At 40.9% G+C, this 24,495-nt stretch overlaps 1 protein-coding gene across 6 annotated transcripts; it reads right to left on the bottom strand.

Moving 5' to 3' along the window:
• Positions 1-264: 264 nt before the first annotated feature.
• On the bottom strand, positions 265-24,010 carry VWA5A (von Willebrand factor A domain containing 5A). 6 transcript variants are annotated; one of them, XM_055305818.1, is made up of 19 exons: positions 23,966-24,010; positions 21,068-21,125; positions 20,746-20,948; positions 20,217-20,439; positions 19,921-20,096; positions 19,520-19,634; positions 15,900-16,072; positions 15,549-15,637; positions 15,200-15,344; positions 14,682-14,761; positions 10,871-10,985; positions 9,850-10,014; positions 9,471-9,571; positions 8,979-9,232; positions 6,724-6,861; positions 6,539-6,607; positions 4,728-4,858; positions 1,869-1,995; positions 265-1,308 (listed from the first exon to the last, which is right to left on the bottom strand). In XM_055305818.1, exons 2-19 carry the CDS (start codon positions 21,108-21,110, stop codon positions 1,229-1,231), a joined length of 2,427 nt encoding a protein of 808 aa, XP_055161793.1. In that variant the 5' UTR covers positions 21,111-21,125; positions 23,966-24,010; the 3' UTR covers positions 265-1,228. The 6 variants fall into 6 exon arrangements, 5 of the variants coding, with proteins under 5 accessions (XP_055161793.1, XP_055161794.1, XP_055161795.1 ...); XM_055305819.1 differs by having other exon boundaries at positions 21,068-21,122; positions 23,966-24,009; XM_055305820.1 differs by lacking the exon at positions 6,539-6,607.
• Positions 24,011-24,495: the final 485 nt, after the last annotated feature.

Here is a 24,495-nt window from a genome sequence, read left to right as displayed (position 1 = left end):
TCCCAGGATCACAACCTGAGCCAAAGGCAGATGCTCAACCACTGAGCCACCCAAGCATCCCTATTATCAGGATTCTAATAGTGATTTTCTGAGTCCTTTACTTGAGGACACTTAAGATAGGAAATGAGCCTACAGCAGAAGATAATGGGGACAGAACACAGTGTGTAGGGTGCAGGTGTCAGCAAAGTTGGGAAGGAAAACAAAGGATAATAAAACCAACACAAGTTCAAACATTAAATGTACAAAAGCTCAGATACAAGAAAATGCAGTAAAGAGACAGTCATTTTAATATTGACACAATAGTATTTTAGGGGACAGCATATGGAACAAGGTCATTTCCACGAGGATAGAGTATGTGGGACAAAGGTCAGAAACAATCACGGGGAGTTCCTTTCTTCCTCATGGGCTGAATGATCCAGACCCAGGTCTCAGGCAAAGCTGCCTTTCAACCCACTTTTTCCTTTATTACGTATCAGAGCCAGACTTAGAGGCCTCACGGGCTCAGGCCAGGGCTAAAGATTCCATTATCACCTTCTTACTAAGAAACAATTAAGGAGAAATATCTGTCTCCAATGGGTATGATTCAATCCAGTACTGTAGGCAGTGAGAGGAAAGGCATGCAGTATTGGGGAGCAAAATCCAAGCAGGATCAACCAAGAAGTGCCGCCTCTCACAGTGGACCCCTGGAGTCTCTCTCTTTGTGGTCTTGGGGTTATATCAATCCTGATGTTGACTTTCAACCTCCCCTCCAATTCTCTGCCCTATCTTAGAATAGAAAATTGGATAGCTCACCAGTCTGGTCCCGATAAATATGTAAGATCAAAGGGAATAGACAAAATGCACAGCATTCTCTTATTCAAGTGTCCCCCTAACATCACTGTTGTACCCTATAGTGTGGAGTCCACGCCACCTGTCTTTCATGTGGTCACTCTGGAAAATCCAGGAGGAACATCACTGCCTATGAATGCTTTAAATTCCTCCAAGAAAGGGACCAGTCTCTGGGACCACTGACACTGGGCTGAGGGTATATGCTGGAGAAGGTAGATCATCCTACCCAAAGGGAACCTGGAACAGAGAAGTGAGGTGGCGGGGGGTGGGGGGACATCCTTCACTCCTATGGCAAGAAACTGATGGGATATGGGTAAAATACAAAAACACACCACAGCAGGAGAGTGTAAAGGAAAGGGCAGGAGCATGCAAGAGGCACTTGTTTTTCTGGACAGTCTCCTCAGAGGGCAAAGATGGCAGGGTCCACGGATGATTTGGTAAAAGCAATAGCAGCTTTCACAAGCTCTTGCATGATGGAGGCTGCCATGAGGAGAAAACAAGAATTAGAGTGGATGAACCATGATGAGAGTAAATATTCGTCCCCCAGCCTCCCCTACACCTGCCTGCTCATCACCCCTGACTCCTGCTCTTGTCTTTCTTCAATACCCCTGATTCTGCTTTTCCTACTGCCTAGACTCCCTTTCATCTTCTCAGGCCCCAGAAATACTCAGCAGCTGTGAGACAATAATAGACCCCCAAGGAGTGAGAGCTCCAGTCCAGCCTTGTACTCAGTATAGTAGTGAGACAGCAAGGAGAACAAAGGCCACTTAATGTCCCTCTCACAACTCACAGTCCCCATCCCATATCCCTTTGCCTCTTTACTCACCTCCGCCCTCCCTCAATTTAAGATGGCACCCTCATCCTGCCAAGGAAAGAACTATCTAGGAGATCAGAAAAGATCTGACCCAGGACTGCTGGGGGAGGGGACTTCAGGAACTCCTTCCCTGTCACCTTCTAGCAGGCCTGGGGGCTCAATGCTGGGGAAGATGGCTGACTTCCTATGGAGGGAAAGAGATGGGGTCTAACGATTGAACTCCTACCTGCGTGGATGCGGATCCACGTTCTGGCCTTCTTCTCCAGAAGTTCCCACTCGCACTTCATTTGCTTAGCATTGGAATGCAGCCAGACCATTGCCAGGACTGTGGCCCAGCTTGAGGAATTTGCATCCTGTACCATAGAGAGAGACTTCCTGAAGCGTCCACGTGAGTGCTAGCAGCCCCTCAGGGGATGCAAACAGCTCCCACCCCAAGTCATTGCTCTGCCCCCATTTGCCCTGCTGGTAAATGTGATGACCTGTTCTCTCTATACCTCCTCTCCTCCTTGCAAGGCATAATGCCAGGCCCTGAACCTCAGGGCAATAATCAATCCCCTGAGTCTTAGGGTAGAAAAGTCTTAAATTCTAAATCCAGCTTAACCATCAAGATGGTGCTTAAAAGTCCTACAACATCCCCAACAAGGATAACTAAGCTATGATAAAAGAAACACATGCATAATCACTTTGCATAATAGATCTTCATTTGAATCTTTGCCAAACAAAAAAAAGAGGAATTATCAATAATGACCTTTGTAAGAGAGAAAAGAGATTCTCACGAAAGTGAAATGGTTTGCCCAAAGTTAGCCTTCTAGCAAACAACACAGCTTGGCCTGGAGGCCCCAATATTCTGATTCGAGTCATACTGCTCATGTCACTCAAGACAGAGTCTCAGCCACAGAACAGAAAACGGTCTTCTGTGAGTTTTCACCCATGGTCCCAACCTCAGTTTTGGGAGTCAACAGATCAAGAAAAAATTGTTCTTTTATAGCATGACCTTTATTTTTTTTTATTTTTTATTTTTTTTTAGCATGACCTTTAAAATCTGTAAACAGCTATCGGGTCCTCTCTGAGGAGTCCTGCTTTTTTTTTTTTTTTAACAATAAATTTATTTTTTATTGGTGTTCAATTTGCCAACATACAGAATAACACCCAGTGCTCATCCCGTCAAGTGCCCCCCTCAGTGCCCACAGGAGTCCTGTTTTAACCAAAATTCTCAATTCCTTTAATTCTTCTTTAAGAGGACTGCTCATGTCAAAGCAGTGAGAATCCCCATGCTTGATCTAGCCTAGAAACATGGTTTTTAAAATTACATCTCCTTAAATGGTCATATCTGAAGGTCAGTGTACTTATGAAATACTATGACCACAGCCCAAAATATACAACACACACAGCTCTTTTCACAACCCCATTGTCACTGATACACTGATTATGTATCATGTCTGCTGGTTCACAGGCAGTTGACGATCACCTCAAATCTCCCTGTGCAACAGCTCTGAAGTCATTTTGCTTGTATCTCTACTTAAATAGTTGAGGCTTTAGAACCAAAAACAGCATTTTGATTCCTAGTAAGTTTTGTTTTGTTTCACAAAAAATTGCAAATCATTCATTGTTCAAGGTCTTTTGGGATCTCAATTATTCTTAATACCTCATCTCCCAGTTTTAGCAAATTTACAACCAGGAAAGCATGGGATCTGAATCTTTACTGAAAATATAAACCTCCAGAGAATTCAGAGCCCAGTTGCTCTAAAAATCTGTTTTGAATTTGAATAAATTCATTATTCAGTGCCATGAATTTTTCAATGAGTTGGTTCTCAGTACATATACTCATCATTTACAAAATTCAAATTCCTCACTGAAATTCAGGTACAACAGGGTTTCTGAGCTCCTGGATTTATTGGCCCAGTTACCATGTCAAAGAAGGAAATGTTAGTCTGACCTGTCATTGGTTTCCCAATGAAACCAAGTTAGAATGTCATAATTTTTGTGTTTGTTGTTAAATTATCCTTTTAATTATTTGGTCTAGAACAATATTTTTTAATAGAAATATAATGCTAGACACACATAATCTTAAATGTCCTAGTAGCCACATGTAAAAAAATAAAAACGGGTACAATTATTTTACCAATATGTTTTATCTAACCTAACATATTAAAAATGTGATTTTAACATGTAATCAATATAAAATTTATTGATGAATATTTACATTTTTTACATTAGTTTTAAATCAGCATGTGTTTCAGTTATAGGATATTTGAATTCAATTAAGGATTTGGCTTCTCATTTGCATTAGCCATATTTCAAGTGCTCAAGAGCCACATGACTAGTAGACACTGTATTAGGTGATGCAGCTCTAGGATTTCTGAGGTTTATTTAAATAACTTTCACATTTTGAAAATTCAGAATGACACCCATCCTTCAGGTTTTTGGAATTTTGCCCATATTTAACAATTTCTCAATTAGAAGATTTGGTAAGTTACCTTGAAATTGTGGAGCATAACTTGTCCTCATCAGCATAGTCAAACACATTTGAAATAACTAAGTCATCCCTATTAATATGTCACCTATCCTGACTTCAGAAAAATTTTGCCAGGCTATGGACCACGTCCTTTATTTTGAAGAGAAGCAATGTGGGTCCTGAAAACAGTTCTAGAATTGAGTCCAGAACTGACTGGCTGGGTAAACTCAGATGCATTATTAGAGTTCTCTATAAACAACAATGCAAATAGGATTTGCCTTATTTAATTATGGTGATGAACAAATAAGTGGATGTTAAGTGCTTAGCACAGTGTCTGGCACAGAGTAATTGTTCAAAAAATTTAGATGATTGGCAAGGAATATAAACTAAAAGAGGATGCTTGATCTCCCTTTGTCAACCGTCGATTCCCATCAACTAGGTTATTAGTTCTTGTTCTTTCTGCTCTAACATTCCAAGAAAAAATCTTCAACTTCTATTTATGAGAAATTAATTTAGTTTATGGCCTTCTCTATTCTCCTTTCTCAGCTGAATCATGATTCACCCCAAATCTCATTACTGACTTCAACCTCTCAAAAGCATGCATATTCTTTTTTCTTCTCTGAATCTTACCTTGACAGGGATTGCAGCCAGTAGGTCTTCTAAACTTCTACCTAGGATCCCAGCCAGATTTTCATCTGGATACCAGGAACCATCTGCATTCTGGAGGGAAATCAGCTGTACAAGATGATTATCCCCAAAGACTTTGGGGAAGAAAAAAAAAAGAAAGGATTAGAAATTAGGAGCCACTGACCCCTTAGCATACCTGAGAAAGACAGGTCTGACTTCAGAGACAGGCTATCGCAAGAGCGTAGAGCGAAGCAGATCCTACCAAGATACCTGTTATAGTCCTTTCCCTGTATTTTCTCTGTGACAATGTAGTTCACCTGAGTGATATACTATCTTTAGGGGAGCTGGACTTAAAAATTTAGCAACAAGGAAATGATAATGCTGCTTAAAGTTTTATCCAGTTCTATGTAAATGGGCCTTAAAACTTGACATATATTTAAAAATTCTAGACCAGTATATCTTGAATGTTAATTATAAAAAAAAATCAAAAGAAAGCAGATATAAAGGAAGCCTCAGCAATGTACCTCAAAGAATAGTCTAGTGTCTGTCTAATCCTGGTGGTTGGACAATTGCTTAAAGACCACACAGAAAGTATTTCACATCTGGCTGTCATATATGATGATGTACCTAATAGCAACTTAAAAATTAGCAGGTAAGAATAACCATAACTAGAAAAAACGATTCTACTCTAATGGGAACAAAAAATTTAAGGCTCTGAATTTCAATCATCTTAGTTTGAATCTCAGCTTTGCTAATGCTCAAAACGCAATGGTTATATAACAAATGGGAATCTCAGTCTTCTCTGTAAACTGGAGCTAACAATGCCTATTGCATGAGGAAGAATGCAAAGTACCAAGAAGGCCACTTGTTGGCTCCCTACAAAAAGTAGTTGCTAATTAGTTCACAAAAAAACAGAAGTTTAACACTCTTGAGTAATTTTTCTCTCTACTTGGGTAAGAGGATTCATAAGAGAGAGAGGTCAGAGCTGGGTTATTCTAAGCTAGGAAGGCCTAGGGAACTAATATAAAGCGAGAAGTTACTCTGTGGCTAACATTCAGAATTTTCTTATGACAGCCCGTGAGGTGGGTAGTTGTGCACCTGAGGGAACTAAGGCTCTAGAAAGTGAATTAATTTGCCTAAAACCCTACAGTAATTGGAGGACAGAGATCTGACTCCACCTGAGACCTTGATGCCCTCTCTAACTACCAGCCTAAAGAGAATGAATACAAAGAGGGTAAATGGCAAATAAGATGTTTAAACAATTAAACAACTGTATATGACAAATCTTGCTACAAAAACTGGAGACTAGAAAGAAGTTGCCTTTAAGACCATTTGAGTAGAAAAGGCACCTCTTGGTGGTAAAATGTACTTTGACTCAATCTGTCACATACAGGAGAAGCCCAGCTGCTTGGAACACAAGGTAATGGCCAAGGAACACCCTCTGGCAACAGAATGAGTCATTAGCCAGCATTGGAAAGATCCCTTTTCAAACCCAATGTAGCAGGTGGCTCAAAGAAGGCAGCAGCAGAGTTCTGCAGGGGGAGGGCCCAGCTTGTAGGCCTGCTGGTTGAGCTGAGATGGTAAGGGGGTGCATTTAAATAGGGCTTAACCCAGGCTCTGCTGGGTAGGTTTCACTGTAGACTAATGAAGGTGGGCTGACCCTGGGAAACATAGGAGCTAGACAAATCTCACCCTCTACCTGACACTTTTCAAAGAGATTACCTCTTAGCTAGAGAAAGCCAAAGGAAGCAGAGCGTAGAAGATTGGTTCTTCAGTCCCCACAGATCAGAGAAGAGAATTGAGGCCCATCTTACCTGTTGGGTGAGTTTCCAAGTTCATCCTGTTGGTGGAAGAATGAGCCCTTTCTATCTCAGAAGAGGCATCTTTGAAAGACATGCATTGCTTCCTTAGTGTATGATCAGGAGCAGGGGACCTGTCTAGTCCTATATATGTGACAGACAAATATGGGTGAGAAAAAAATCCCTGGAAATATGCTCACCTAGAGCGCACATCTCCTTGCTAATCATGGGCCTACAGGGTTTGTAATCATCCCGTTGAAATGACACGCTTGGGTAATGATTGGTCCGTGTGGGCTGAGATGCAGGAGGAGAGTAGGAGGATGAGGGCTTTGAATGAGCTGAAAAACACCAGTACAGACATTAAGGCTGAGATACCCTCTGCTCTCTGCTACAGGCAAAGGGTCCTGAGAATGTGGGCCACATGCCCTCCTATCCATGTCTGCCTCAGCTACCATCTTCACTGTGCATTTTTTTCTTCTCCCATGAGCCCACCTCCTGCACACGCCCTCATCCCCTGAGCCTTTCCTACTGTGTCCTCTGGAACCCTTGATACTTGTCAATGATCTTTCCTGCATCTTTCCTTTCATAACAGGAGTCTTTTTCCAACTACTTATCTTAACAAAACTAATTTCTTCTTCTAAAAACCATTTTCCCTATATCCCTCTGTCCCTCTCTTTGGGTGCTCTCTTGAGGTACCACAGCCCAAGCGCCCAGGTTTGGAAAGTAAGATGGGCAACCTCTTCAGTTCCAATTGTGGCATCCAGCTCATTACTGCTCCACCCCCATCTGGATTGCCTCCCTCACAGTCATTTAGGGCTGCCTCCCACCTCTCTGTCACTTCCCATTATGCACTAAAGTATCTAGATATAGTTTCTAGACTTCTACTTCATTTCAAGGCCTGCCATCATCTTGAGAGAGTTCAGTACCCTTTTAGGTAACCTATCCAGCACTCTCATTCAAAGCTTCTTGACTTCCTCAAATCAAATGGTTTCAGCCTTCATTCTACTTCAGCCACTCCCTCCCAAGCCAGAATCTTGTTATCCAGCAGAATTGTTCCACCTGTAAAAAACAAACTGGGGGGAAAAAAAGCAATCCTACTTTTTACATATAATATCCAATTTTTGCAGCCTTCTGACTCAAAGTTCTTTTACCTGGTCTTTGACTTCATCTGGACCTCTAAATCTGTGTCTCCTCTGCTTTTTCCCTACAATCCACTTCCTTCCATATTTAGTATATTTTCTATTTAGCTTCAATCCTGAGTCCAACACTTCACCATTCTCTATCCAGTCTCTCCAATTCCAAGTACCTGATTTCCTTTTCATCACACACCAGGCAAAATCCCAACCTCAAAAAAGAGCCAACACTGTGCCCTCTTTGTTCTTACACCAAAGCTGCTGAGTCCTGCTGTAGTGAACCACATGGGCTCGGCTTCCCTTAGTTTAGTGCCACTAAAAAAGTCAAGGTATCAGAATTAAACCACATGCTCAACACTTCTTGGCAAATGCTTTATTTCTCCCTTGGAATTTCACCCTCCAATCATCCATCTTTCAAATCCTTTCCTCAAACTCTATTCTACAACGTCTTGTTTCATACTCATTAGTTATATTTGCTGTTTCACTAAAACTATTGAAAACTCATCAGACAGAAACTCCAAGCTCTTGCTCCTCAGCCAGTAAACTAGAATCAAACTACCACCTTTCCTCCTCTTCCTGGCAATACTGGGACAGCATCTTTAGTTACAACCTAGATGTTAAGTATTCCCAAATGTGTATCTTTATCCCTCAACTCTCCTCCTCTGAGCACCAAACCCATCTATTTGTTTTCTTACTGGACATCTTCATATAGATATTCCATAAGGATCTCAAGTTCAAAATACTCAAAAATAATTCAACATGCTACCTTCTAAACTTGACCTTGTTCTTCTCTTACTCTATTTAAATAAATGGAACCATTATACATGCAGTTGTCCAAACAAAAATCTGGGCTCACCTTGAAGCCTGTCTCTACAACAAACATTAAACATTCCCCTCCAGCCACAGAATACTGCCCAGGAAATTTCTCTACCTTATTCTAACTAAGCCCCTTATATCTATTCTCAAGGCTGCTTGGGTTTCACTTGGGACACCCATTCCCTAACACTCCCAGACCATTACCATCAGCCACCTGTATCATCATTAATCATCTAATTATCCATAGGATAAATCAGCTTCATATTGAGACAGTTTGAATACTCAATATTTATTTACACTTTCTGTTTTAATTTTCCTTGTTTCTTTTTCCCCCTTGGATTATTTAGAATCTCCTTGGTTCCCCAGAAAGGCACCAAACCAGCCAGAAATCCTAAGTATGGAGAGACAAGGGAAAAAAATCACTGTCACATGCTTTTACTTCAAATGATGTGTTTAGATATCCAGGGCCCTTTATTTTACATGAGTTTGAATGGGGTAAAACTCACCACCTCTATGGAATCGTGGTATCATTGAAGCAGCACCCAACAGAATTGGCCTTGGAACATCCCTACGAGCCAGGGGTCCCTGAACTGGCTTGTTGAGACTTTTGTTGACGGCAATGAAAGCTGTCTGGGAGCTTATGACTCCACAGTCAATGCTGACCTTCAGCACATCTTTTTTATCTTTTGCTGGAGTGTCCCTGAAGCCCATATCCTTGGTCTGGAGAAAGGACTTAGCAGCAAGGCGGTGAATGGTGAAGCTAAAAGAAAATCATCCCGTTACTCAGGGCCCTCAAAAGTTAGCATGAGTAGAGTGAGGAAAAAGCCAGATAAAGAGATATATAAGACTTGAATGGGTTAGAAAGGCAAAGTGATTGTAGGGACACAACTGAGCCCCCCAAATTAAGAGGAAGGAAACCAAGCCTTTCAAGAATAGCAGAGACCAAAACAAAACAAAAACACAAAAGGACAAAAATAACAAAGCAACTGAATTCTCACTTGTCATCGGGCTTGGGTTGCAGAAAAAATGTCACCCTATTCTCGAAACTCTTGCCCTGGAGCATGTATTTGAGGCAGACTTCTCCTGTCGCATCTGCTGGCTACAAAGTAGACAAGAATAGACACAATGGAAGGGAGAGTCACCAAGTAAAAGTCATAGCTGAGGAAACACCCCAACCCAACACATGAAAATGTCTGACTAGGAACCAGATAGCTGAGGAAATCAGAACCCTGAAATTATGGAGAACAGTGTTAGCAGGCTCTACCCGGCAAGTGTGACCTCTTGATGAGACTCCGCCAGTTTTAAGAAAATTGTCCAGAGCAGAGTTGAGGGAAGTAGCTACTCTGATGAGAGGAACAAATAAGAATAGGAACTCACCGGCATGGTCCCACTCAAAAGGGCATAGATGATTAACCTCTGACCCCTATAGAGGACAGTCTGTTCTGGTGAAAGCATTTTAGCAGACAGGCCACGAGGCAAATCCCAGCTCACAGATATATCTTCTACTGCAGGCTGTAGAGCACGTTTTAAGGCACTAAGAGCCTGGTGGAGGAAAGAGAACAGAGTAAGCACAGAAAATAATAATAGCAATAATAACCACTGTTAACTGAACATTTATTATACATCACATTCTATGCAACACAGTACATGCTGTGTCTATTCCTTAATACTATACTAGGACATGGTAAGGGAGGATAAGGTAAAGAATGACACCACCCAAGAAAGAGGAACTCACAAGTAGCAGCAGAGGTCAAAGATGCCTTCCCTCGTGTGTACTAACCAAATGCAGTATCAATGTACCACCTCACCAATCCACCAGACATATTACATTGTTCCTTCGTGTTTTCTTTGTCTCATTTGCATGGAAGATAGGATATAGCCAACCAAAAGAGTTCCTCAAGCACACTTGTAGGATCTAAATCATGACAGTCAAAATTCTTTTTTTCTCCATTTCTGTTCTTAAACACAAAACCCTAACCTCTTCCAGTATCTTGTCTCTGGGCTTCCAACGAGTAGGATCAGAGGCCATTTCTCTAGAAACTATAGTGGGCACCTTTTCCATAAGGCCAAAAGTAGCCCCACTGTGTATTATAGCCCAAGGCATTATGGATATAAGAATATGAATCGGGCAGCCCCGGTGGCTCAGCGGTTTGGCACGATCCTGGAGATCTAGGATCCAGTCCCACGTCAGGCTCTCTGCATGGAGCCTGCTCTGTCTCTGCCTGTGTCTCTGCCTCTCTCTCTCTGTCTATCATGAATAAATAAATAATAAAATCTTAAAAAAAAAAAAGAATATGAATCCTAGTGTCAAGCTGTTGCCTCTGCTTTTGTGGCAATGTCCCCTCTGCTCCACACTCCCTCTGGATCACCACCTCTGGACACAAGGCCTGCCCCTCACCTTGGACTGCATCCTGGCCTTGCCGGTGATAAATTCTGAAGTGCCGCCTGCTACACGGGCAATGCCTTTTATTAGGCTGGTAGAGGCTCCTTCTCCAATACCAAAGGAGAAACATCTGCAATTGTACAAGGATAAGAGCTTAGAGTGAAATTATAACATTAATACATAATAGTGAAGAATACCTAAAGAGATAGTCTTTTCCTTGACCAAAAGCATAATAGCTACAATTTATTGAGCAGATTCTATATTTCAGGAGACAAAATGCCTTACTGATGTGATTTAATCATTACAAGATTCCTAAGAGGCAGCCTTATGCTTCATTTTATGGATATGAAACTGAAGCCCAAAGAATTTAAGAAATATGTCCAAGATCGCACACCTACTATGGTGCAGATAACATTTGAGTACTGGTTTATCTGACTGTAAGAGCCCCCTGGTAAAAATATATATTATACTGATTCTAGAGGCAGAAAAAAAAAAAAAACAAAAACCACAGGACTATAGCCTCATCAATTATTTTAATAATAAATCCAAAGAATTGGTTCATCAGACAGTGCTGAGTTAGGACAAAATAGCCCCTATTATTAATGCTTGACTAATATTGTACTGGAACCCCATCTGCCCTGGCAAGACTAGTCTTAGGGTAGGAAAGGGTTTTAACTGGAGAGTTCTCTCCCTGCCATAGTCTATGTGCACCAAATAGCTTTGTAATCACAGTTTGCTTCCCAGATGGAACTGTTTATAGACAGAATGTGTTAATAGTAATAGAAGCATTTTTAGAAGGCATGACAAGGAGATTTCTCATTGTAAATTAATACACTGGAATTTTGGCTTCTGTATCAGTCTCTTTTGAACTGGGTTAATGTGAATCATCATCCCCAATTCTAGTGATGTCAGCAACAGGACTAATACTCTAAAATTGTAGGGCTAAGAACCGAACTTCTAATTATGGTAACCTACCTATGACAGTGCCCCCTAGAGATCACATCTTGATATTAACACCTTCAAATTTCCAACAAGGTCCTACAACTGTAGCCTACATTTCTTATGGCTTCCAAAGGGCATTTATGTGTATATTTAAGTGTTTTATTTATAAAACTAAAGCTAAGCAATGTTTATTGATTTCTAACAATATGCTTAGAACTGAAGTGCTTCTTTGGATGATAATAATAAAGATGATAATTATAATAATGGCAAAAATTCATATAGCACATATTTTGTGTGTCCAGCACAGTTCTTAATGCTTTACGTAAGTATACCCTTTGAACCCTCACAGTAAACCCATAAGGTAAGTACTGTTATTATTCCCATTTTCAAATGAGGAAACTAAGACTTAGGGAGTTTACTTGATGTATCCAAACAGCTAGCAAGCAGCAGAAGTGGAACTTAACTACATGATTTTTGACTTAGAGTAGAACACCATAGGACACCAGAACACCATTCTGCTCACAGCAATGCCAAATTTCTTTCAGCCAGTAGAGAACTGGAAAAGCTGTATACAATATTCTTAATAATCTTCTTGAAAATATCAAATGATTACCAAAACTATGGGAATCTATGGGCCATGACATGGAGAGGAGGGAGGCCAAGAGTGATGGGCGTGGCATCTGGTATCCCATTAACCCTTGAAGCTAGTGTCAAGTACTAAATGGATGGCTCAAAGACTAAGAAGCCAAGCAGTTTCAGACTTGGACTTTCCAAAGAGAAGGTGCCCTTATAGATACCCCAGGTTTTTTAATACAACCCTGCAGAACTATAGCCCAGAGGTAGAGAGGGATCTGAAATAAACTAGCCACCAAATGAGCTTCAGTCATTTGACTCTAATTGGACTCAGATTATCTGCTTCTAGTCTAGCAACCCATCAGAAGCAGAGTACATCCTCACAGAGGGAAGATAATATCATCTAGAGGTTCTAAGAATTTCTATGGCTTTTCATATAAAATATCTTGACAACTAACAAGAGAATAGAAAAGTCTCCAAACGGAAATTATACACTAAACTTCTGAATAACATAGGCTTTAAAAAAATCATAATGGTAATTAGAAAATCTTAAGTGGATGTCAATGGAAAGTGACAGATCTAGAATTAAGATTCAGATGTAGACATGCTTAAATTTAAGGATCTAAATACATATATTAGAAAAGAAAAAGAAGTCTCAAAATCAACTACCTGAGTATCCATCTCCAGATATTAGGAAAAGAACAGCCAGTAAACCCAAAGAATTTAAAGGGAAATGAATATAAACAGGAGTGAATTTAAAGGGAAATAATAAAGATGGAGGCAAGCATTATTGATAGAAAAAACTATCATACAATAGAGAGGATTTTAAAACCTTAAAAGTACCGGTGCTCTGAAAGGATTATTAAAATTGACAAGCATTTAGGACAAGGAGAAAAACAGGGAAAACACAAATAATCAACATCAGGAAAGAAAAGCTAATATATAACAGATTCTGCAAAAATTAACAACAGCATAAGATAATACAGCATAAGAGAATTTTATGAAAAGAAATTTGAAAATTTAGATAAAATATACAAACTCTCATAAAAAGCAAAAACATATGGAAGTACGAATAGTCCATTTCAATGAAAGAGATTTAAAAACTTTCCCATAAGAACAGCCTCAAAAAAAAAATAAAAATAAAAAAAATAATAATAAGAACAGCCTCCTGGCAACTTCTAGTAAACATTTAATAAAGAAAATCTTTCAGATAATAGAAAAATAGACAACTCTTCTCAGCTTATTTTATGATGCCAGTATAACATTGATATCAAAATCTGACAAGAATATTATAAGAAAAGAAAATACATGTTAATATTTCTCATGAAAACAGATTTAAAAATTCCAAACAGGTTTAGCCAACTGAATCCAAAAATACATAGAGAAGGTTAATAGACCACAACTTATTTGGTTTTATTTCAGAAATGCAAAATTGGTCTAACACTGGTCATTAAAATTCACACAAAAAAGGATAAAATCATACACTCATCTAAATATATACATAAGGTATCTTTGATATAATTCCACATTCATTATTTTTGTAAAAAAAAAAAGAAATCTCAAAACAAAAATAAAATTTCCTTAATCTGATAACCCTCCAAACAGAAGCAAAATTTCTTTAGTCTGATAAAAGAATCTACAAAAAAAATCTATAGTCAACAATCACACTTATTGATGCAGTGTTGAACATGTTCCCTCTGAAGTATTTTAAAATACTTAAAATATATGTATTTTTCCCAAAATGTTTAATATTACTCTCAACATGAATTTAAATAGTCAAATAAATATACATTGAGATTCTACAAAAATAACTAGCTAGTACTTTTTGAAAATATCAGTGTCATGAAAGATAATGAAAAGCTGAGGATCTTTCCCAGAGTAAAGATTAAATAATCCATGGTGCTTTAAGTTAAGAAAGCTATTTCCTTTGGAGAGGAAAAAGTTGGTAGTGACCAACTCTAATTCATCCAGCTGTATCCTTGAGATTTGTGTAGCTTTGTGTACGCTCTACTTTGATAGAAATGTTTATGGTTAAAAAAAAAACCCTCATATTATTCAATTTTGGTTTCCATTGTGGTTTAGAAAGAATAAGGGACAATAACTTTGTGGCATTATTGACGTTATTTAGAAAATTACTTTTATCTTTTAGTAGAGAGGGGGAAATGATATAGAAAAAGCTTGTTGGCTAGGAAAACTAAACTTCTAGAATCTTCTGTCCTCTGAAAGGAATGTCAACACTGGGATCTTGTGGCACTAGATTACATGTGGCACTAGATGGGTCAATTACCCAGAAATCACATCCTCTTCATACCTGTGTTTCGTCCTGTTCCTCCTGACTTCATTAATTACGCTAAATGTGTCAGTAACTTCTCCATCTGTGAAGATAAAAAGCTGTCAAAAGAAAGAAGACATTCATCAAATCTCTGCAAAGACCATTTTTCAGATACTACAATATATCCTTGGGAAAAATCAACCATTTCATTCCAGAGATCGATGCCTCTGCAGACTGGCATGAGGTCCCTAATTTTCCATGGTCACTTGCACCATGTTCTCACAAAATTTGTTGGGCATCTGGGATTTTCCTCACCTCTCCCTTCTCGTCTCACCGCAGGCTTCTGTGGCACTTTGCAAAAGGACCTCCATCGCCCACAGCACAGAGCTAAGGAAGAGAATTCTATTACATGCCTCCTTTTTTCTCTTTATTATATGATAGGAGGCCCTGAATTATATGTCATATTTTAACAATCCTACAATGAAGCCCCGGAACAGATTCTTGAACAGAGATTTCTTTTCTCCACTGCCTTCTATTAGCTCTCTTCCAGGTCCTACCTGTAGGGGGTGGCCCGGGATGGAAGGTTCCCCGTAGATGATCTGGAGTGGTGTCAAGATTTCTGTGCCCCCCAGGTCAGCCCGCATAAGCTGAACTCTCCTCAGTGCTTCCTCCATGGTCTGCTGAGTGTATTTCACACTATTCCTGAGAAAAACAAACATGCCCAGTGATGTGATAGCTGTTCAAAAACACATATTATCGAGTCCCTGAATCGAGATGCCCCCACTGTAAACAACCTCACCTGAAATGCCCAATGCCAAAGTCAACCATGCGGTAACCCCCTTCAACAATCTAGTCCTTTCTTTAAAGTATCTTTTTGGACTCTCTATGGACTTTCTAGAAACTTACGGAAAGAATGCCTCATAGGAAGTTCCAAATCCATAGACATTGAAATAACAGCCTATAGGCAAACTCTTCAGCAGCAAAATCAGTGTTTCCTGAAGGAAGAGAGGAGGAGATAGTGAGAGAGGATCCTCTCAGGCACAGATGCTGTCAATCTAACTCTTGAGGGGGGTAAGGGTTGGCCTTCACCCACTTCTTGAGTCCAGGCCCTTATATAACAAGGCTAGCATGTTATGGTCATGTTAGATGTAGTGCAGATGGTGAACACACTCAAAGTTCCAGATGGGCCCTAACTTAACCCCAAAGATTCATCCTCATTTGTACATGTGACCAGAAAAAGGAAGTAGCTAGTTTTACCTTGGCTGCCTCTATGCGCAGCTGAGATTTATCCTGTTTACTTATGGGGCAATGCATACTTCCTGAGCGGTCCATGAGGAAGACAAATTCTCCACAGATAACTGGTGACTCAACTTCTGGGATGTTTGGATAGAAACACACCATCGCAGATGGATCCTTCATCAAACCATCTCCTGTGAAAGGATAAGAACATTTTACCATGAAAAGGAACTCAAGAATACTAAAGACCTCAAGAATCAATTGTAGTGAGTTATATAAGGAGTTGAAAAAATCCAAATCTATAACACTGTTTGATCTTCGTACTGGATCTGCTGGCAAAGGATTTGAGGTGAGTTATAAACATAAAAGATATAGAAGCAGAAAAGATATGAAAGAGAAAAAAGGAGGTAGAGATTACCAGGCACAAACAATAAATTAAAAAATATAATTATATGCTAGTTTCCTAGCAGCTAGGTAAATGAGTGAAATGCATGAATTGAAAATGTTCCAGCATTTGCCAGAAGAATGAAGCTAATTTATTTGCAGAGACACCCTCCCTTCAAATCAATGAGAAATTTATTACACGGGTCCTTGTTTAAGTCTTTACACTTTTGAAAAAAATGAAGCTCATAGGCGATTCATATGTTGACAGTTTGCAAGAGCTGAGAGTATAGCGTCATTCATACCAAGGAAAGTTTGCCTGCTTTGGGTATGAAATACTCACTGATACTCTCCAGAACTGGGATGTGTGTTAGACTCTAATAGCATCACCCAAACAATACTATGAAGGAAACCATGGGAGTTTGGCCTTTGTCACCGAGGTGTCAACGTTTTGATTTTATTTTGAGGAATAAGTGAAAACTGATGCAGGAATTGAAATGGTAGTATTGAGATAGAGATGAAATGAGAATGCCTAGGTTATATCCACTTGTTTTGCAGAAAATATTAGTTGACAAAGAATTGAATTCCAATATCCTATTTTTATAAAGTGGGTCCAGGACGATAGGTTTAAATTCTCAGTAGCCTTGGGATTCAGTATGATTAAAGGATGTGGCTCCATTTAATCTCCTGCCCCTGGGATACCCCAACAACCAAACTGGCTTCCAAATAAAATGGGTGCAGCTCAGCAAATATTTGTTTGACCACTGGTTCAAGGATAAGTTCTAAACCTTCCAGATTTCTGCATATATGGTAGAAGAGTAGCTTTTCTTAAAAGGCAAGGTAAATTGCTTTCCATTTTAAGACACAGCTGATTGTAGTGGAATTGGTGCTAGACTGCTAAGTCAGAAAGGCTGCCATGACAATGAAGTGGGTACATATATCTAATGTGTTTAGGATAATCCCAGATACACAGTGTGTACTATCTGGATATTTCTACTATAATTCCTTTCATATTATTCATATTCATATTATTTTCACCTTCACGAGTTTCTGCTTCCTCATTTTTAAATAAGGCACTTCAGGCCCTGGCTCCTGTGTTTGCTAACCTCAGTTTCTTCATCTGAAGAATCCAATTAGTGATACCTGCCTCATGATTATTTTAAGGGTTAAGTGATATCATACATGTAAGGGACTCAACCTAGGGCTTAGCTCACGTTAAATTTTTAATAACAATTCTAGAAAATTCTTTATAATTTTTATGTTATTTTATTGAATTATACATACAATTTTTAAAAATCATGTTCTTGATATTTAGTTAAGTACATTCTAAGTACTTAACATAAACACATATTTTGTATTTTCATCACATAGTGGTATGCTTCATTGAGAACTCTCAATGGTTTTAGTGACCCCAGCTGCCAGTTGTCATTTGCTTCTTTATATGGATGGGAACAGCAGGTTGTCTTGACCAGATATATGATCTGAGTGGCCCTGCTAGAAGGGAGTCACAAGATCATAAAGGCTGCCCTGGCTCTCCCCTCTGGCCTACAGGGCTTACCACAGGAACAGATCAGGAATTCTACATGGGGGCCAAGGGAATTTCTTGGAAGGAAAGGAATTGAAATCTCAATTCATACCTACTAAGATTCAGCATTATAAAACTTTCTCTGGTGGATTAAAATAATCCTAACTGAAGACTAGTTCTTCAGTGGAAGTATTTCATGGGCACCCAAGGGAGAACCCACAAAAGGGAAAGGACAAAAGCAGTACAAAAGGACTAAACTAATGTATAAACACAGAGCATGGAGCTTCATGGAAGAGGAGCTGGAGCAAACCTGATTAAGATGGAGCCCCACTAAGGGCTTTAGCATGGACAGCTTGCATGAAGGAAAAATTGTTGAACAAGTGAGTACAAAGTAAGGAGCTCTCAGCAATCTTGGCCAAACATTAACAATGAGAGAGGATGGCTATGAAGGACCAATTACAGGAAATGGTCTTCATAGTAGTTGTAGTTACAGAAGTAAGGAACCTAATCCAAGCTATAGTATTTTGACTATGACTGTCCCCAAACATCCTTCCATTCCACCAATGTGGAAAATGCTTCAGAAGTATCTCTCTAGTGAGGCTTCATGATCCCTGAAATCCAAGGCTGGCTGCCTAGGAAGACTTCAAGAGAGCAACAGATTGACATGGGTGATAGTAGTAATAAGGAAAAGTGCACATGTAGTCAAGAAAATTTAGAAAATAAGAGAAATTAAAGAAATTAATAAAACTATTTTTTTTATTTTTTAAATGTATTTATTCATTTGAGAAAGAGAGAAGGACAGAGTGTGAGCGGTGGGGAAGAAGCAGAGGGAAAGGGAGCAGCAGGCTCCCTGATAAGCAGGGAGCCTGATGTGGGGCTGGATCCCAGGACCCCAGGATAATGACCTGAGCCGAAGACAGATGCTCAACCCACTGAGCCACCCAGATGTCCCAATAAACTAAATTTATTACAAAACTAAACTTAGTCTTAGAAATTAAGATACTAGGGTGAGATGAAAAATCTCTGGAGATGGATGATGAGGCATTATCAGATTTGGAAGTCTTGGATAATTTGAAAACTGAAAATGTCACATCATTATTTTTATTTTTCCCTGTAAATGAATATTTACTTTTTTATTGATAATAATAAACACTTGTGTGTAATTAACACAAGTGTTATAGTATTTCAAATTCAACAACTCTATACATTACTCAGCACTCACCAGTATAAGTGTGGTCAGCATCTGCCACCAAACAATATTATTGCAATCTTCCTGACTCTATTCCCTGTGCTCTACTTTTCATCTCTGTGACTTGTTTATTTTGCAACTGGAAGTTTATACCTCTTAGTACAATCGATAATAGTTAAGGGGATAGAATAGAAATAGAATAGAATAGAAATAGATAAAAGGGATTTAAGAGGTACAAACTTCCAGTTGTTTTTATTTCATTTTTATCCATACTTGCAGAGACTGATCATTGTCATTTGTGTTTGTAAACTAGTTGTGTTTCCTCTTGTGAATTATTTGTCCATGTCCTTGATCCAGTTACCTACTGATCCACTTACATTTGTCTACATGACACAATCACATGAAACTCATTGTATCTAACCATTTTTGCACACTAAAATATAAGCTATTTGAATGCTTTACCCGCTACTGGATAGAAAGGAAAAAAAAATTCCAAGACAGGAGTTCCCTTTTAAGGGGTTAACTACAAAGGAAAAAAGAGAATACCTGGGTTGTCTTTAGCCTGCCCCATCTCTACGGCTACGCTGGGGGTATGCTTCTCACTGTAGTAAATCAGGAGTTCCACATCTCGATCAAATTTGTGTCCTTCAGTCAAGGAAACCTGAGTTGAAAACAAGCAAAAGATCCATGTTAGAACTATCACGCTTGCTGCATGGGGCTGAGGTTAGAGCTTAGCACTGTAGGCTTCTTCCACAAGAGAGTATGTGGTCAGGAGCAGCGGCAAGAATAGAGAAGGCTCTGGAGAAGAAACAAGGATAAAGAAGGAACAAAGTGGGATTCCCTCTAGTTAACAGGGAAAATAGGGAACACTTTGGAAGGACTGAGAAACAAGATCAGAACCCAAAGAATAGAGGTGCCAGCAACAACAGTTCTTTCTTATGAATTACCTGGGCAGAGGTCTTATCATCTCCAAGGTACTCCATAGGACTGAAGGGGCAGTTGGATTGGATCCTCTCAATGCCATGCTGGGAACTGATGGTGGCAATCATGTTGAATGTATAGGGCAGTTCCTCCAAAGGGACTACAGGAGTCTTCATATTTAGGCAACTGTCCTCAGATGATCCTACAAAGAGTTACCTTAGTTCTGTTTCCTCTTCCCACACTTCTTAGCACCTCTACACCCTTGAGGGGTTTCCCAAATTATATCACCTACCACCAGTATTCGAAAAGAAAGGATACTCACCAGGGCGACAGTATCGAGGATTCAAGACAGCTGGGAGCACATAGCGCAGGGTCCCATCTGCTTCCAGGGGTAGCTCCTGCACATACTTCAGAGTGAGTGCCACCTTTGACCCAGGGTGCAGGTTGCCCACATTGCAACAGAAGACGTCCCTGGAGTACCTGTCCTCCTCCAGGAGGAAAGCTTGGCGGCGGTTGCTTAAGGCACTCTCATAGATGCTGTGGGCCTAAGGAGAATGGGGAAAGAGAGGCAATATCAAAGGTGGCTTGGATGAATGAAGAGATGAATAGTACAGAAAACAGAAATTGATGGAGAAGGCCTATGATTGGGCCTGCCAGGTTCACAGCTAAACTTTGAATGCCTCTGATTGATGCCCCTGCTCCCTACCTCAGATGACTTTAGGAAAATACCAGCTAAAGGGGAGTAGAAGAAAGCATTCAACATCAGCATTTTTTATGAAGGTGTGTAGAGATCCTGCATATATATTAAGGAAATAAAGGGAGAGAGGAGATAATCTACTCATCCCTAGTACCTTCCTCTTATCCTTTAATTCTGCTTTAATTTTCTTCCCATCGATCTCGGCTTCAAAGCTGTAGACAGCTGAGTCTTCATCCATGGGGAACACAAAAAAGGTCTCCAAAGGAACTTCCTCCTCATTCTCATAGTTTAAGGTGGCAGACACACCAGCCACAAACTCACGAATGGACAAGGTTACACTGATGCTCTTCAGTGGTACTGGAGATAGACCAGAGTACAAGAGGTGAACAAACTTTAATAGAAGTCCTCCTGCCAGCCAGGCATGGGGCAAGATGCCAAAGGGACAGTGGCAAGTAAAGATCATGAATCAAGCTTACCTGGTTCCTCACCGCGGGTTAGTAAACCACCAGGGAGCGCCATGGTGATGGGGGGCTACTGTGGAAAAGACACACCATGAATACAGTGATATGGTGGGGATTATCTATTCAAATACCAGACTTATGTGCTTCTCTCCAGCAGTGGAATATACTCAGGATTAATAATGGAGCTGGGAAGGAGAAAGTAGCTGTAAAGAAGGGACAAAGATGCCAATAGTAAGGCTCCTTCTAAATGCCAGACCCAAGTGGGGAAGTCCCCACTAAACAGAAGTCTCTGAAACCCCCCGAGGCTGGTTCAAATATCAGTTCCACTTTTTCAAAGGCGAGTTTAATATACCATTCCTTAGCTACATGGAATAGGTGTAATGCACTTAACCCCTGTGAACCTCAACATTCTCTTTGTAAATGAAAACCATATACCTATCTGTCTTAGACGCATATGTAAATTTTTATATATGAAGTCCCTAGAACAGTACCTGGCTTATAGGAAGCATTTAATGAATGATAATAAACTAGTCTTGCTCCTGTTGTAATTGTTAAAGTTGTTAAATAGACCTTGGCTATTACTTTGGATCATGCTATCCAGAGACGGGCTTGATCCAAAATGGTCCCCTGCAACTTAGATCACTTACTTTGTGACTTTCTTTGGGGGCTCATAATTGAAACCACTGTTGGCTTCCTCTGTCCAAGATATTCTTTTTTTTTTAATGTTTTATTCATTAATTTTTTTAAAGATTTTATTTATTTATTCATGAGAGACACAGAGAGAGAGAGAGAGACAGACAGACAGAGACACAGGCAGAGGGAGAAGCAGGCTCCATGCAGGGAGCCTGATGTGGGACTTGATCCCAGAACTCCAGGATCACACCCTGAGCCAAAGGCAGATGCTCAACGCTGAGCCACCCAGGCGTCCCACCAGACAACTCCTTCTTGTGATATGGTAACAAGGAGATAAATGGACATACCTAGATCATGACTTACATTATGATTCTTTCATCCAGAGAATCAACATGTAGGTCCAGTCCTAATCATTGGTCCTAGGGCCCCTGGTAGCTGACCTCAGCATTCTGAATAGAATCACTTGTGACCTTGCCTCTCCCTGCTCTGTCAAAGGGTGACATGATCTGCAACCCCCAGCAGCAGTTAGGGGGCTTTTCACTGAAAATACCCCTTCAGGAGCTAAAATGGAGCTGCCTGGTGAGCAGAGAATGCTGAAGGAAAGTGAAACTAATGTCCTTACCCAGAGTTCCAGGGGCAGATAAGTTACTGGAAAGCCCAACTTTCATTCAGGAATCCACAGGCCAGAAAAACATACAGGCTCTGGAGAGAGGCAACTTCCCCTCCTAGAGCAATGCCCCCACCCCCACTGAGGATTCCGAAAGCTTTCAGCAGGCCTTCTGTGCTCATCCCAGTCACCACTTAAAACCTCGCACCCTAACCCAATCCAGAGCAATGTCCATGTTGCTCATCCGTCTGATAGCAATGGTGTTTCTTATATACCATCCCCCATCTCCACAGGTCAGCACCAATTAATCAGGTTTTTTGTCCGTGTTTGTTATTTTGAAGAACTGGATTAAAAACCAACTGTGGCAATATGGGTCGCATTTGACAGAAACAGGGCAGTCAAGCAGCTGTGGGGAGAGGAGAGAATGTTCAGGAAAAGGGTTATCATGCAGACACTTGACTGGGGTAAGATCTCTGGTGGAACAGGCTGGTGCTGGGGGAGAGAAGAATCTCGAACATCAGTAGGAAGCTGAAAAACAGAAGGCCCCAGGAGCCAGGGGTACCACAGCCAAAGCTCAAAGGGTGGCAATACTCACCCATGGTGGCTTTCAGGTAAAGACACAGAAGCAGAGGAGTGTGTCCTACCAAGAAACAGCTCTATGTCCTGATTCTTTTTTTTTTTTTTAATTTTTTTCTATGTCCTGATTCTAACCCCAGCACAAACCCCTCACTTAGGGAAATTTGCTTTTCTGCAGCTTCTCCCGGACCCTTCGCAGTACAAACTATGGTGGGTCACAGTCCTCTGCCCCTCGGGATGGCATTTCAGAAATGCACCCAGCAACAGGTAGGCAAAGAGGGACCACAGGAGGTGACCCAGGTCAAAGCCTTGAATCTGAGGCAGCTGGGAGAAAGGCGGGGGGTGGGGTGGAGGGGGGTGCTCACTGACCCAGGGGGCTGCGTGTTACGGGGGCCCTTCAGGGATCCAGAAGTCTCCGCACCCTGCAGTTCAGCCGCCCTCCAGGGAGAGGGAGGAGCCGAGCGCTAGTGGCGCAGTGAGCCACTCCCCCGCAGCCTGTTGCAGGGGACCCTTGGAAAACTCGTGATGCAGCCCAACAGGCGATTTGAATGCGCAGTGGGGCTTGGAGAGAAACGCAAAGTGATTGCATCTTTAAAATTTCAGCCCTAGATTTGCAGCGTCCAAGCATTAACAGGGGCATCAGAGTCAGCCCCTGGAATATCTATACGAAAGGGTGCTGCAATCCCGCTGGGGGCGCGGGAGGGAGAGGTTTTAAACTTCATTTCCACATCATTAAATTAGATAAAATTGAGGAAACAGCAATTTTCTACAAGGAAGGAAGGAAGGAAAGAAAAAGAAGGAAAGAAAGAAAAAGAAAGAAAGAGAAAGAGAAAGAAAGAGTAAAGAGAAGGAAAGTAAAAAAAAGGGGGGGGAGGGATCTCGAGAGGATCAGGAGATGCCTAAATCCCTTTCCCAGCGCCCATAGGATTCCCCTAAACTGCAGAAAACCCCCAGGGACCGAACACCAGGACTCAGTCCCCCATCCCTTGGGTTTGCAGTTCAAACAAGCCCCAGAAGCTTTGGGGCAGAGAAAGGGCAGGTCTCAGCCGTCAGGGTGGAAGGTGGGATGGGGCCGGGTCGGCTGCCGGGTCACCTACCTTCTCCCGCAGGCTGAGGGCTCCGAGTCACAGCCAGAAGCAAACAGCTGCGGTCAAAATTTCCAGTAAGACCTGCCCCTTCTAGGGACCGGTTATAAAGTAGCGACCACTTGATTAAGGGATCAACGGAAAATTCTTCAACCCTAGAACGTTTGCTTGTTTTCCTTTCCTCTCTGCTCAGCACAGAGTCCGACACGGGGTTCAGTCCTAGGAGGTTCAGTCCTAGGACCCTGAGATCACAACCTGAGCCAAAGTCAGGCACTTCACTAACAGAGCCACCTGCCCTGTGCTAAGTATTTCTATGCAGTAACACAAGCAGCTCTTCTTTTAGGAAGGGACATGACCTTAAAAGAACTGGAAGAAAATAAGTAGCATTTAACACACACAGGGATAAGAAGGGCATATGTGTGGCCGTGGTAGGTGCTGAAATGAGTCAGACACTGTTCTCATACTTACAGACCTCTCTTTCCATTTTATGTAAATAGGCTTTTCACATTCAAAAGAATATTGTTGGCTTTAAAAGTTTACTC

Source organism: Nyctereutes procyonoides, unplaced genomic scaffold, assembly GCF_905146905.1.
Source record: "Nyctereutes procyonoides isolate TBG_1078 unplaced genomic scaffold, NYPRO_anot_genome, whole genome shotgun sequence".
Lineage (NCBI taxonomy): Eukaryota > Metazoa > Chordata > Mammalia > Carnivora > Canidae > Nyctereutes > Nyctereutes procyonoides.
The sequence above is the reverse complement of the archived record's forward strand: the minus strand, read 5'-3'. Positions and strand labels throughout refer to the sequence as shown.